Source organism: Anomaloglossus baeobatrachus, chromosome 4 (genome assembly GCF_048569485.1).
Source record: "Anomaloglossus baeobatrachus isolate aAnoBae1 chromosome 4, aAnoBae1.hap1, whole genome shotgun sequence".
In the NCBI taxonomy this organism is placed as follows: Eukaryota; Metazoa; Chordata; class Amphibia; order Anura; family Aromobatidae; genus Anomaloglossus; species Anomaloglossus baeobatrachus.
Window position 1 is genome coordinate 203,238,420 of NC_134356.1, and position 13,671 is coordinate 203,252,090.

A 13,671-nucleotide genomic window follows, 5' to 3' on the forward strand; every position below is an offset into this window, starting at 1 on the left:
AAAGCTGGACAGACTTTACAAAATATCTTTCTGCCATAATAAAAGCCTGGCAGGACACAGCCAATGCCCCAAGGTTTCCCAGGGCTATGGCTTGGTTTCTTCTGTTGCCTGTTTCAGTAGCCATTTTAAGGGCATAGGAGTACCCTCTTGAAGATTCAAGCACCTTTTTATTCCTCTTCTGTGCATTTGCAAGTAGATTATGCACAACACCACACTGAGTAGTACTGTCAGTTTCCTGCATTGAGTCTAAAAGAGGCATCAAAATATGGCAAGCCTGTTCAAAATGGCCGTTCAAAATATATAACCAACCTAAGAACAGAGCAGATTCGAAAGTTTCTTCTTCACTGGTCCATCTACCTAATTCAGAAGCCCTTTTAGTATAACCAATGGCACCAGATAGAAGACTTTGCTGGAGGTAGAGCTTGGCTAAAAGAAAACATAGTGTTCTTTGAGCTTTTATATCGCCACTTTCATAAGATGAGGACAATGCATGTTTTAAGTAAGGAGCAGCTTGAGCTGGAATATGATTGCCTTTTAGTGGACAACCCATAATTTTGGATATATTTTGCATAACTACACCAACTCTCCACAATGGAGATGGCATAATTTTCATGCCAACGGATTTATAGAGTCTGGCTGATGCCAAAGCAACATGAGGCAGATATTTTTTATCATATAAGAAACTTAAAATGGGCATTACACTTGTACTGGAATTCAAAGTTTGGGAGCATGAAGTAATAAGAAGAAATTGCAAACGTTCCAGAAATGGTAGGGCATCATCATGCCTTCCTAGTTGATATAGCAATCGAAAAATGAGGAAGCAAGTACGGGATTCTAAGGAGGCATTGTTAACAATTACAGCTTTCCTAAAAACATATTTTAGCACCTCAAGCTCATTCTCTGAGCTAAAATTATGTTGACATATGCAAGTTAGAAGACTGGAAGCTTTCTCCAGCAAAAGTTCTTGCTTTGACTTCAAATTTTGCTTCAAGTAGATAGCAGATAAATTCCCATACAAGGCAGCCAAAAGTTGCAAATCTAGAAATCCATGGCTAATGGCACTTAAGGCTTCTTCAAAGTAAACTCTTGCCTGGGATAACTTCATCCTCTTGGCACAAATCCGTCCCAGAAGGAAACAACACCTTATGTGTGCCCAAGACATGGTATTCCTTTTTGCCCAGTTCCGGGATGTTTCCAAGTACATTACCAAGTCTTCTTCTTCTGAAAACCCATAAAACGTTGAGTTGAGAAAAGACATAGAAAGGTCATATAAAGGCTGGAAATGAGAATCATAGCCTTCTTTATTGAGGAAGGTCAAGACAGGATCAAAGACTTCAGAGTCTTCAAGATCTCCAGCATTTAAGTCAACAAAGAATTTCGGATCATCAATATCTTCTTGTCCATGTACATGAAAGCCTTCTACTACATATTTCCATTCAGTATCGGGACTTGACTTTTCAGACAAACTGCATTTAGAAGATTCACTTATAGCTTCAATTTCCTCCCAACTATCAGAAATCTGTGTTTCACCAAATTCTTCCCTTCCACCTGGAAAATAGCAATATAAGGGTATTATCAATTTGTGACAACAATTTTACCTGATAGACACATTTTAAGCACAATTAAAATATGTTATATTGGACCATGAATACTATCATTTATACAAGCTTATTTCAAGTATTAATACGAATTATGGCTGATTACGAAATTTGTCAAATGGTGTCAGCCCAATTTTCAAATACAAAATATTTTGTACACAATTTCTGATTGCATCAAAAGTGGAAGGAATAATAAATTACATTTTCCATCTCATGCCAAACAAGTTAGAGTTTCTTTTCATTTAATACATAGAAAAAGAAAAAGGAGGGGGTAACGAGCTCCAATCAATTGTTAATGAATATTTGGGAAAAAGAGGGGGTAACAAGAGCTCTAATCAATTCGTAATGAATATTTGGGAAAAGGGAGGGGGTAACAAGAGCTTCCATCAATTGTTAATGAATATTTGGGAAAAAGGAGGGGGTAACAAGAGCTCCAATCAATTGTTAATGAATATTTGGGAAAAAAGGAGGGGGTAACAAGAGCTCCAATCAATTGTTAATGAATATTTGGGAAAAGGGAGGGGGTAACAAGAGCTCCAATCAATTGTTAATGAATATTTGGGAAAAAGGAGGGGGTAACAAGAGCTCCAATGAATTGTTAAAGGAGTTATCCGACATACACTCCAAAACAAATTGTAAGCTAATCTGTGCTGTATTGTCATATAAATCACCCCTACATTGTTATTTTCTGTTTTCTAACTTTTGTTTCTCTTGAATTCACACTTTATTCCCTGCAGCTCTTGTTTACATTTAGCTCCAACAAACATGACAATTTCCTGTATTCTTGGTTGCCAAACCTCAGTCAGAGCTGTCACCGCCCAGCCTCAGTGTACAGGAACGCCCCCTGCCCTCCCTCTGCACATTCAATGGCTGTCAGTATTCTGCCCAGCACCTGACCTCTCAGCATGTGACAGAGCAGAGATCCAGCTTCTCTCATCTGTGACACAGCAATCAGCTCACATCCCATCCACAATGGTAACAGAAAGAGATGTTCCTCACCCCTTATAGATAAATGAATACTGTGTAAGGCTGACTATATATAGCACCCAATGTGAGTCTATAGTAGATATATACGCCATGTATGTATGGTACATGTGTGTGTGTGTGCGTGGTTTGTGTCATATAGTTATGTGTATACATATACATTATATATATATATATATATATATATATATATATATACACACACATAGATTCTCCAGGCTTATCCCTCTATGTGTCACTATATGAATTGACACATTGGGCTCAGAATGTGGAGTGTGCAGCTTGCATACGAGTGGTCACATGACCATTCATTCTGACTGTCGACAACTGTGTCTGCTGCATCTGCATCTTCAACCGTCTGTCTCGTTCACCGTCTGTCTCGTTCACCGTCTGTCTCGTTCACCGTCTGTCTCTGTCTGTCTCTAGCTTTCCGTCTCTTTTCTTTCCCTGTCTGTCTCTCTCTATCCGTCTCCCCACTGACATCTTATTACCTTTTATACTAACACTGTCCTTTGATACTATAGTAACCAATCACAGCTGAGATTAATAAACTGTAGTTCCAGGCTCCATTCACTTTAATGGAGTCATGTTTTTTGGAGAGTGACTGTAAAGCGCAGGGTTAAATTTTCATGTGAAACCGTAGTCTACGACGTTCCCTGGGTCACATGGGTCATCTGTGCAAAAAAACGTTATTGTAAATGAGAGCTTATTCCTTTAGCGGACATACACACACACACGGTGGATGCAGCGGTGGCCGCGGGTAACCTCAGTGACAGCTCAGCTGATCGCGATACTCACCTCATTTGCTGTGTGGAGCTGACAGGAGCGGCGGCTGAGTAGCGCGATCAGCTGGACTGTCACTGAGGTTACCCGCGGCCACCTCTGCATCCAGGTAACCTCAGTGACAGCTCAGCCGATCGTGCGGCTGTCTTCATTAGCTGCGTGGAGGTGACCGGAGCGGCTGTGTATTATGCAGCTCCTGTCACCTGCATGCAGCAGAGCTGGATGCGACGCTGGAGGAACGTGGATTACGCCGGACAAGGAGGGCTTTGTTGTGGGTAATAAATTGGTAATGAGGGAATTTGTTAGTGTTTTTTATTTCTAATAAAGGATTTTTCGGGTGTGTGTGTTTTTTAACTGTAATTTACAGATTAATCATGGAAGGTATCTCGGTCAGACGCCTGACATGATTAATCTAGGACTTATTGGCAGCTATGGGCTGCCAATAAGTCCTTATTACCCCGATTTGCCAATGCAACAGGGCAAATCGGGAAGAGCCGGGTACAGTCCCAGAACTGTCGCATCTAATGTATGCGGCAATTCTGAGCGGCGCTGGCTGATATTGTTAGGCTGGGGGGCTCCCCATAACGTGGGGCTACCCATCCTGAGAATACCAGCCTTCAGCCTTATGGCTTTATCTGGCTGGTATTAAAATAGGGGGGACCTCACGCCGGATTTTTTAATTATTTATTTATTTATTTTACTGCACAGTATAGACACGCCCACCGGCTGCTGTGATTGGGTGCAGTGAGACACCTGTCACTCAGCGTGGGGGCGTGTCTCACTGCAACCAATCGTAGGCGCCTGTGGGCGGGGAAAAGCTGGGAATACGAGATTGTTTAATGAGTGGCTGGCTTTTTCAAAAAAGGAAAAGCCGCTGGAGCAGTGTGAATGCCGTGCAGAGCCGGGGATCGGGGATCGTTGAGTATGAGAGAGGGGGGGAAACTTCAGTCACTCGGGGGATTAGCGGTCACCGGTGAATCCTTCACAGGTGACCGCTAATCATGACGCTACACAGACAGAGCCGCGTGGTCGCTGTAAAGTCCCCTTTTCACACTGAGACTTTGCTGCACAGCGGGAAACAAAAGGAACAAAGAATGGTCCTGAACGATTTCTAGCGATCACAACTTCACAGCAGAGGCCAGGTCGCTGATGTGTTTCACACACTGCAATGTCGCTGGGGAGGTCGCTGTAACGTCACAAAACCGGTGACGTTACAGCGATGTCGTTTGCGATGTTGCAGTGTGTAAAGCCACCTTTAGTGCCTTTCATGTGGCACTAAGGGGTGCTTAGCCTTGTATTTAGCCAATAAATAAAGAATTAATAAAAAAAAAAAAACGACGTGAGGTCCCCCTTATCTTTTGTAGCCAGCTAGGGTAAAGCAGACGGCTGCAGCCTGCAGACCACAGCTGGCAGCTTCACCTTGGCTGGTAATCCAAAACAGAGGGCACCCCACGCTGTTATTTAAAATTAAATAAATAATTAAAAACAAAAAACGTGGGGTCCCCCCCAAATTGGATCACCAGCCAAGGTAAAGCGGACAGCTGTGGTCTGTTATTCTCAGACTAGGGAGGTCCACCGTTATTGGACACTCCCCAGCCTAAAAATAGCAGGCTACAGCTGCCCCAGAAGTGGCGCATCCATTGGACGTGCCAATCCTGGCGCTTTGCCCCAGCTCATCCCGCGCCCTGGTGCGTTGGCAAACGGGGTAATATATGGGGTTGATGCCAGATGTGTAATGTCACCTGGCATCAAGCCCTGGGGTTGGTGAGGTCAGGCGTCTATCAGATACCCGACATCACCAACCCAGTCAGTAAGAAATAAAAAATAGACAACCAAAAAATTTTTATTTGAAAAAACACTCCCCACATTCCCTCTTTCAACAATTTATTGACAAGAACAATCAAATCCGGGTCTGGCGTAATCCAATAAGGGTGTCGCACGGCGATCCATACCATAGTCAATGAGACTCCCAGTCAATGAAGAACAAAATGTTCCCCATTGGCTGGGAGAGCCGTGCAGTGACCTGAGCTAACATCAATAGGTCAGCCCAGGTCACTGCAGGGGATGCCGAGCGCTGCCGTCAGGAGGTTAGAGGAGTTCATTACCTGCAGTAACGATCTCCTGCTCTCCTGACGTCAGCGCTGTCACTGACTTCTATGCCCGCCGCGTTCTACGCAGTATCGCGAGAGCCCGTGACGTCACTGCTAGTGACAGTCTCGGGCCGCCCGCGAGACGGGCAGAGAAGGCAGTGACCGCGGTGACGTCAGGAGGCAGGAGATCGTTACTGCAGGTAATTATGTCATCTAATCTAACCTGCAGCTACATGTGCAGAGAGCAGGGAGCCGCGCACACTGGGCGCTGGCTCCCTGCTCTCCTAGCTACAGTACACATCGGGTTAATTAACCCGATGTGTACTGCAGCTACATGTGCACAGAGCAGGAGCCGGCGCTGGCAGCGAGAGCGGCGGAGGCTGGTAACTAAGGTAAATATCGGGTAACCACCTTGGTTACCCGATGTTTACCTTGGTTACAGCTTTCCGCAGCTGCCTGATGCCGGCTCCTGCTGGCTTCATTTCGTCGCTCTCTCGCTGTCACACACAGCGATCTGTGCGTCACAGCGGGAGAGCGTCAGTGTCCCGCTCCCTGCCAGCCCCGCGGCGTGAGAAGCTGCAGATACTGCGGGCAGACACTGACATTGCAGTGCGGGCAGCTGCGGGGCTGGCAGGGAGCGGGACACAGACTGCACGGGCAGTGAAGCAGCGCTCGTCATCCCCGCGGATGCACGCAATGCAGGCTGAGAATGAGAGGCAGCTTATACTGCAGAGGGGGGCAAACACTGACAGGGGGGGGGGGGCGGGGGTGGGTGAAATGGGGGGGGGAACAGTTCCCAGGGCGTCAGGCAGTAAACATAATAAAGCGCTGGGAAAACAGCGCTGGCAGTGTATCGGACAACAAGTGTTCCTTGCCTTATTGAACTGGACACTGACTCGGCTGCAATTCAGGGCGCACGTAGCTGGGCACAGGAGGCGGAGGAGGGAGACTACGGCGTGTGTGGGAGGTTGTGGGTGGAGTACGGGGTGCGGGGGAATGTGTGGGAGGGGGCAGGGAACGGGGGCGTTTACTCCAAACACTGTACAGCCCAGCAGGGAGGCGACATGCTGTCCCAGATTTGCATGTCAACATGGCCCTGCCCATGTAGACGTGCAAAGGCCGGAAGCAGCAAAATCGCGGCAGGAGGGGTCACATGACCGCTCTGAGCCGGGGCAGAGGGGCTGACAGCAGGGCAGGTAAGTGGTCTCTATCTACTTACCTGCCCCAATGTAGCCCAATAGTGTAATAATGAAAAAAAGTCAAAAGAAGCCGGATAACCCCTTTAATGAATATTTGGGAAAAATGAGGGTGTAACAAGAACTCCAGTCAATTACTAATGAATATTTGGGAAAAGCAGGGGGTAACAAGAGCTCCAATGAATCGTTAATGAATTTTTGGGAGACTGTATTTTTCAGCTTGTGCCAGTTAATAACAAAAAATGAAAATTAGAAAAAATTAGATCCTGATCATTATAAATAAACATTGAGTTTTCATATTGATTAAACAAGAATTATGATCTGGCTTGCAATGTTCGGAACTATACATAATATATATATATACATTAGCGAAAGCATACGTCTATATATACATGCCACTGACAGAGGTAACCCAACATCATAGTTGTAGCTAGCTATATAATGCTTATGTGAATACCCATAGTGCACTGTCCTCTCATAAAAGGAGACAGGAGAATGTGAAACTTAACGCGTTAACTGAGAGTGAAAATAAATTCTACTATAAATAAAGGTTGTCCAAGTACATCTGAAACATAAAACTGTGCTTAGAAAAAAAATAAATAAATAATATATATATATATATATATATATATATATATACACATATATATACGCACATATATACACATACACACACGCACACATACATTTATGTTTATCATATTTATTAGTTCATAACCTATCTTACCTGGTACAGATTTCAGATATATTTCAACTGGATCCAGGCCATCTAAGATAAATAAATAAATAAATGACTGACTGAATTAATGAATAATTAGAAGATGGTAAAATCTCAATACACTGCATGATAGCACAAATATTACATGCGCTACGCAGCCAGTGCTATAAATTAGCGTTAAATAGGCCTCTGTATAACAAGGTAAGATTTCCGTTCTTTAAGTTATCTCACATGGCTATCAATATCTAGAACAGTTGACTTCCGTTTCCTGGTCAAATGGAGTGGTGGTTATGCATGCTGCTGCTCCATTCAAAGTCTATGGGACCAACAGTGATTGCGGAGAACATGCCTTGGCTACCTCCTGAAGTCACATAGAAGATAAACAAAGAAGTAGTAATCATGCCAGTCCATTGCTCCATTCAAATGGGGGACAAGTCCCAGGTCTGATGATGGGGGAAGGTCTCACCCATGGGCTGAAGATAGGTAATAAATATCAGATATTATGTGTCCAACCACCATATCCCCACTGAGAAGCTCATATTTTGCATAAGTAAACATGATTTCATATATTGCAGCAAATAATTTTATTGTACAGATATCAATTAGAAAACCCTTCAGAAGTTCTAAAGAAAAGACTAGGCTTTAGCAAATGCAAAGCTATGGTATGATATTGTACAAAAAGGTTATGTAGACCTAATGCTAAATTGTTTATATAGCAAACATTCTCACCAATCAAGGACTAAAGATAGGTAAACTGTAGCAAACCTGGGCAGTCCTGTGTCACTAGAAAAAGTATCTATCGTCTTATAGCCACTGGCGAATACTAGACTCATGTTATCATTATAGACAAGAGTACATAGAGCTTCAGATCTAGACATTTATCTCATATACTTATTATTATTCTTGTTCAGTACATCCTAAACTACGGTAAGTTAATGTTTGATTTAAAAAAAAATAAATAAAAAAAAAGTTGCGCAGAGGAGACAATCCCTACAACCAAGCAGTTTATTTATTCTTTATGCTGGTTTTAGATGGCATAATTAGGAAATGAGCTTCTCTAGGAACTTTCATTAGTGACTTTCATGTTGTCTAAACAGATCAGCAATCCTCCAAAGATCAAATAAAATATGAGTGCCGTAATTTGTTGGTTAAACTCAGGATGTTGTAAGAAGAGTTAGGGGTACTTTACACGCTGCGACATTGACATATGTCTGCCGATATGTGGTGATCGCTGCCGTAGCGTACATTATCGCTACGGCAGCGTCACACGCACATACCTGCTCTGCGACGTCGCTGTGACCGGCGAACCGCCTCCTTTCTAAGAGGGCGGTTCATTCAGTGTCACAGCGACATCACAGCAGCGCCACTGAACTGCCGCCCAATAGAAAAGGAGGGGAGGAGATGAGCGGCCAGAACATGCCGCCCACCTCCTTCCTTCCTCCTTTTCCGGTGGACAGAGGTAAGGAGATGTTTGTCGTTCCAGTGGTGTCACACATAGCGTTGTATGCTGCCGCAGGAACGACATACAACATCGTACCTGCAGCAGCACTGATATTATGGAAATGAACAACATGTCAATGAGCAACGATTTTGCACATTTTTGCGCTCGTTGATCGTCGCTTATTTGTGTTACACGCTGCAATGTCGCTACTGGCGCCGGATGTGCGTCACTAACGACGTGACCCCAACGATATATCGGCAGCGATGTCGCAGCGTGTAAAGTACCCCTTAATGCCCCACTGCTGTGAATGAAAGAAAAGTCGAAGAATTAGATGGTAATTTTATTAAAAAAGTGTCTCGGAGATGTCTTCTCTTTCTTCAGGTCAAAATCACATGATTGTTCTTGGAGTTTCATGGCAGCGCAGCATTGACCCTTCCTACACCATCCTGAGTATAGTTCCACATGGAGCGGCAGCAGTTGTGTTATAACGCAGTATAATGATTGTGACTATTGCAACCCATCAAGGTGAGCCTATCTCAGCGCCTTAACCTCTATCTCTCACCCGGATCAGACCCTATTTATGCTCCTGTGTCTTCCAGTCTTTTTTACATGATTTGTTAGTTGGCACAAAAGAAATCAGCGTACTCCGCAACACAAAGTACTGTATATACAGGGCATGTGCTGCCGAAAACAATGAATCTATGCATACAAAACAATTTTATTAAAGATCGTTCTGTGTGCATAGACATGCAATCAGCCTGTGTAAACAATCTATGACACCACCATCAATTGGCTTTTAAGCAACTGATTGAGCGTTATTTAGCCTTCAATTAGTGGCTCCAAAATACCAGTCCATAGGACCCAAAGCACCTTGGTAAGCATGTGTAGTCAACTCCGCATCTCGCACTTCACTAAGGAGGAAGGGGCGCCCGAGCTAGGAAGGTTACCTACCTTCCATACATGTGGAAATAGGATGAAAACATACTTGCTTGGAGTCCAATGGACCCCACTTGACTACTTAAAGGTTAATAGCTGAGGCTGACACATGTAAACCTAGCATTAGTATAGGACAGCGCCTCCAGTGATAGAACAAGTGTGCTGTGCTCAGGAGGAGAATGAAAGACAACAACATGTAACAGACTGAGGATTAGAGTCCCCTGACAGTACAAGGGTAACGATCTCCTTCTGTCAATACTCTCGTAAGTAGCACAATGTCAGCCATATCAACATCCGCTTTGTTTCTGCTCGCTGCTGTGAACTGTAACTCATCAATGTATCCATAGTAATAGATTACAGAACTCACCCAGCCTGTACACTGAACTGATGTCTGTCTGCGCCAAGCTGCTGAGCAGCTCCACCGGGCCTTTCTGAGCTTCTTCATCAAACAAATTAAGGGAAATCTTCTCATCCTCACTTAAGAATAATAAATCCTTACCCCTGTAGGAATTCAATAAAAATATGATAATGGCGTTTTTCAAGTATGCAGTGACACGATTTGCAGGAGAAATGTCATTCTGCGTATTCCACGCTAATGGGAAAATCTGTATGGATACATGACACAAATGTTCCTGGCTATGGATATTCCCCAGATCAGACTATTGCCTATTTTATTAGTATGAATATACGGATGACTTCTCCTTTGTGCATTGTGGAGCTTCTTTGGTTGACGCTGCTTCCCTACTAAGTTTAATGCAATTGTAGAATTATCCGAGAACACTGTTTTTACGCCTAGTGACAGTCTTATGTGATTGCTCTGATGGTGTGATAGCTCGGCTTAGGCATATTATTAACTCGTCCTCTCTATCGCACTGTGGCATAAATCATTCTATTAGATTTCAACCATTATGTTTGCCTATATGAAAAATGACACAGCACATTGAATACTAATGCACACAGCAGTCTGTATCTTCTCACTGTGTTTGCCTGGGCTTCCTCCGGGTACTCCGGTTTCCTCCTACAATCCAAATACATACTAATAGGTAATTTAGATTGTGAGCCCCAAATGGACACAGAGATGATGTCTGTAAAGCGCTGCGGAATATGATGGTGCTGTATAAGCAAGCATAAATAATAATAATATGAGTCATAATGATAAGCCAAACGACACTACTCTGTCCTCCTCCTCCTGGACCTGTACTCTGCCTTTGGCACAGTAGACCATTCCCTTCTACTACAAATTCTCTCATCTTTGGGCATCACAGACTTGGCGGTATCTTGGATCTCCTCATACTCAACCAACCGAACTTTCAGCGTCTCCCACTCTCACACCACTTCCTCATCTCATCCCCTATCTGTCGGTGTCCCCCAAGGTTCAGTTCTTGGACCCCTGCTATTCTCCATCTACACCTTCGGCCTGGGACAGCTCATAAGAGTCCCACGGCTTTCCGTATCACCTCTATGCTGATGATACGCAGATCTACTTCTCTGGACCTGACATCACTTCCTTACTAACCAGAATCCCACAATGTCTGTCTGCTATTTCATCCTTTTTCTCTGCTCGATTCCTAAAACTGAACATGGACAATACAGAATTCATTGTCTTTCCTCCTCCTCATTCAACCCCCCCACCTGACACATCCATCAAGGTCAATGGCTGCTCACTTTCCCCAGTCTCACGTGCTCGCTGCCTGGGAGTAATCCTAGACTCTGATCTCTCTTTCAAGCCACACATCCATGCCCTCTTCCCCTCCTGCCGCCTCCAACTCAAAAATATTTCCCGGATCCGTACATTCCTTTCCCAAGAAGCTGCAAAAACCCTATTACATGTCCTTATTATCTCCCAACTGGATTATTACAATCTCCTGCTCTGTGGCCTCCCTTCTACAGGCCGCTTTACACGCTGCAATATCATTACCGATATCGCTAGCGTGCGTACCCGCCCCCATTGGTTGTGCAACACGGGCATATCGCTGCCCGTGGCGCACAACATTGCGCGGACCCGTCACACTACTTACCTGCCTAGCGACGTCGCTGTGACCGGCGAACCGCCTCATTTCTAAGGGGGCGGTTCGTTCGGCGTCACAGCGACGTCACTAAGTGGCCGCCCAATCAAAACGGAGGGGCTGAGATGAGCGGGACGTAACATCCCACCCACCTCCTTCCTTCCTCATTGTGGGTGGCCGCAGGTAAGGAGAGGTTCCTCGTTTCTGCAGTGTCACACGTAGAGATGTGTGCAGCAGCAGGAACGAAGAACTACATCGTCCAAGCAGCAGCAACGATAATCGAGATTAGGTGGGATGTCACCGATGAGCGATTTTGAACGTTTTTGCGACCATTCAAAATCAATCATAGGTGTCACACACAACAACATCACTAAAGCGGCCGGATGTGCGTCACAAATTCCGTGACCCCAGCGAAATCGCTTTAGCGATGTCGTAGCGTGTAAAGCGGCCTTAACAGTCTCGCACCCCTACAATCTATTCTAAACTATGCTGCCCGACTAATCCACCTGTCCCCCCGCTACTCCCCGACCTCTCCTCTCTGCCAATCCCTTCACTGGCTTCCCATCGCCCAACGACTCCAGTTCAAAACACTAACCATGACATATAAAGCCATCCACAACCTGTCTCCTCCCTACATCTGTGACCTAGTCTCCCAGTACTTACTTGCACGTAATTCTTCTGTCTCATTTCTTATCTAAAGCTAAAAAAGGACTATAAAACCATTGTCTGTGTGCCTTTATATACAAATGGAAGCATAAAGTGGTAAAATGTGACCCATGGCCTATTATTAGTGCAGGATAAGCAGCATGGTGGCTGAGTGATCAGTACTGTAGCCTTGCCAGCGTCCTGGATTCAAATCCCACCAAGGACAACATCTGCAAGGAGTTTGTATGTTCTCCCCGTGTTTGTGTGGGTTTCCTCCTGCTCCTCCGGTTTCCTCCCACACTCCAAAGACATACTGATAGGGACTTTAAAGTGTGAATCCCAATAGGGGCAGTGATTATGTCTTTAAAGTGCTGTGGAATATATAAATAAGTACAAAGCTTACATAGCGTGCATACATTTGTGTGGATTTGTTTTAAAAAAATGACATATAAAACACCATTAATTCCACAGCACTTTAGAGACATTATCATCACTGTCTCTATTGGGGCTCACAATCTAAATCCCTTGTCAGTATGTTATTGGAGTGTGGGAGGAAACCGATGAAAATACGGGGAGAACATACAAACTCCTTGCAGATGTTGTTTTTGGTGGGATTTGACCCCAGTGCTGCAAGACTGCAGTGCTAACCACTGAGCCACCGTATATATAATAATATTATTTTATTTCTAAAGCGCTAAAATATTTCACAGCACTTTACAATTCAGATGGGACATGTACAAACAATAAAGACATTACAGATACCTATATAAGTGAGGGCCCAGCTCACAAGCTTACAATCTATGAGGAGATAGGGAAGGCACAAAAGGTAAATGGTAAAAAGTGCTTCAATCGTATGATCAAGCCAGCAATATAATAAATAGGGAATTCACAAGTACAGATACAGAGGGCTAATAAGTGCATGGATGATGTGTAAATAGATGATAAAAAGGACCAGATTTGGAAGAAGATTTTGTAAGGGAAAATAGAAATAGTTAGAAAAATGAGGTGAGGTGATAGGTCAGTCTAAAGAAATACATTTTAGGGCCCGCTTAAAAGTGTGGGTATTGTGAATTAAGCGAATTGTTCTTTTTAGTGAATTCCAGAGAATTGGCGCAGCATGTGAGAAGCTTTGGAGTGGGAGGTTCTGTTTCTAGAGGATTTCTCTTAGGTCATTAGCGGAACTTAAGGCACGGGTGGGGTGATAGACAGAAATGAGGGAGGAGATGTAGGGTGGTGCAGAACTGTGGAGAGCTTTGTGGGTGAGAGTGATAAGT

At 44.2% G+C, this 13,671-nt stretch overlaps 1 protein-coding gene across 1 annotated transcript in view; it reads right to left on the reverse strand.

Annotated features, from left to right (window-relative positions):
- Nucleotides 1-13,671, reverse strand: part of SH3TC2 (SH3 domain and tetratricopeptide repeats 2) — a 189,392-nt gene that overhangs the window by 44,598 nt on the left and 131,123 nt on the right. Inside the window, exons 10-11 of the mRNA XM_075344627.1 lie at nt 10,114-10,247; nt 7,379-7,420 (exon numbers count right to left, since the gene is read on the reverse strand). Of these exons, the coding sequence (XP_075200742.1) occupies nt 7,379-7,420; nt 10,114-10,247 (176 nt within the window). The remainder of the gene's footprint in view (nt 1-7,378; nt 7,421-10,113; nt 10,248-13,671) is intronic.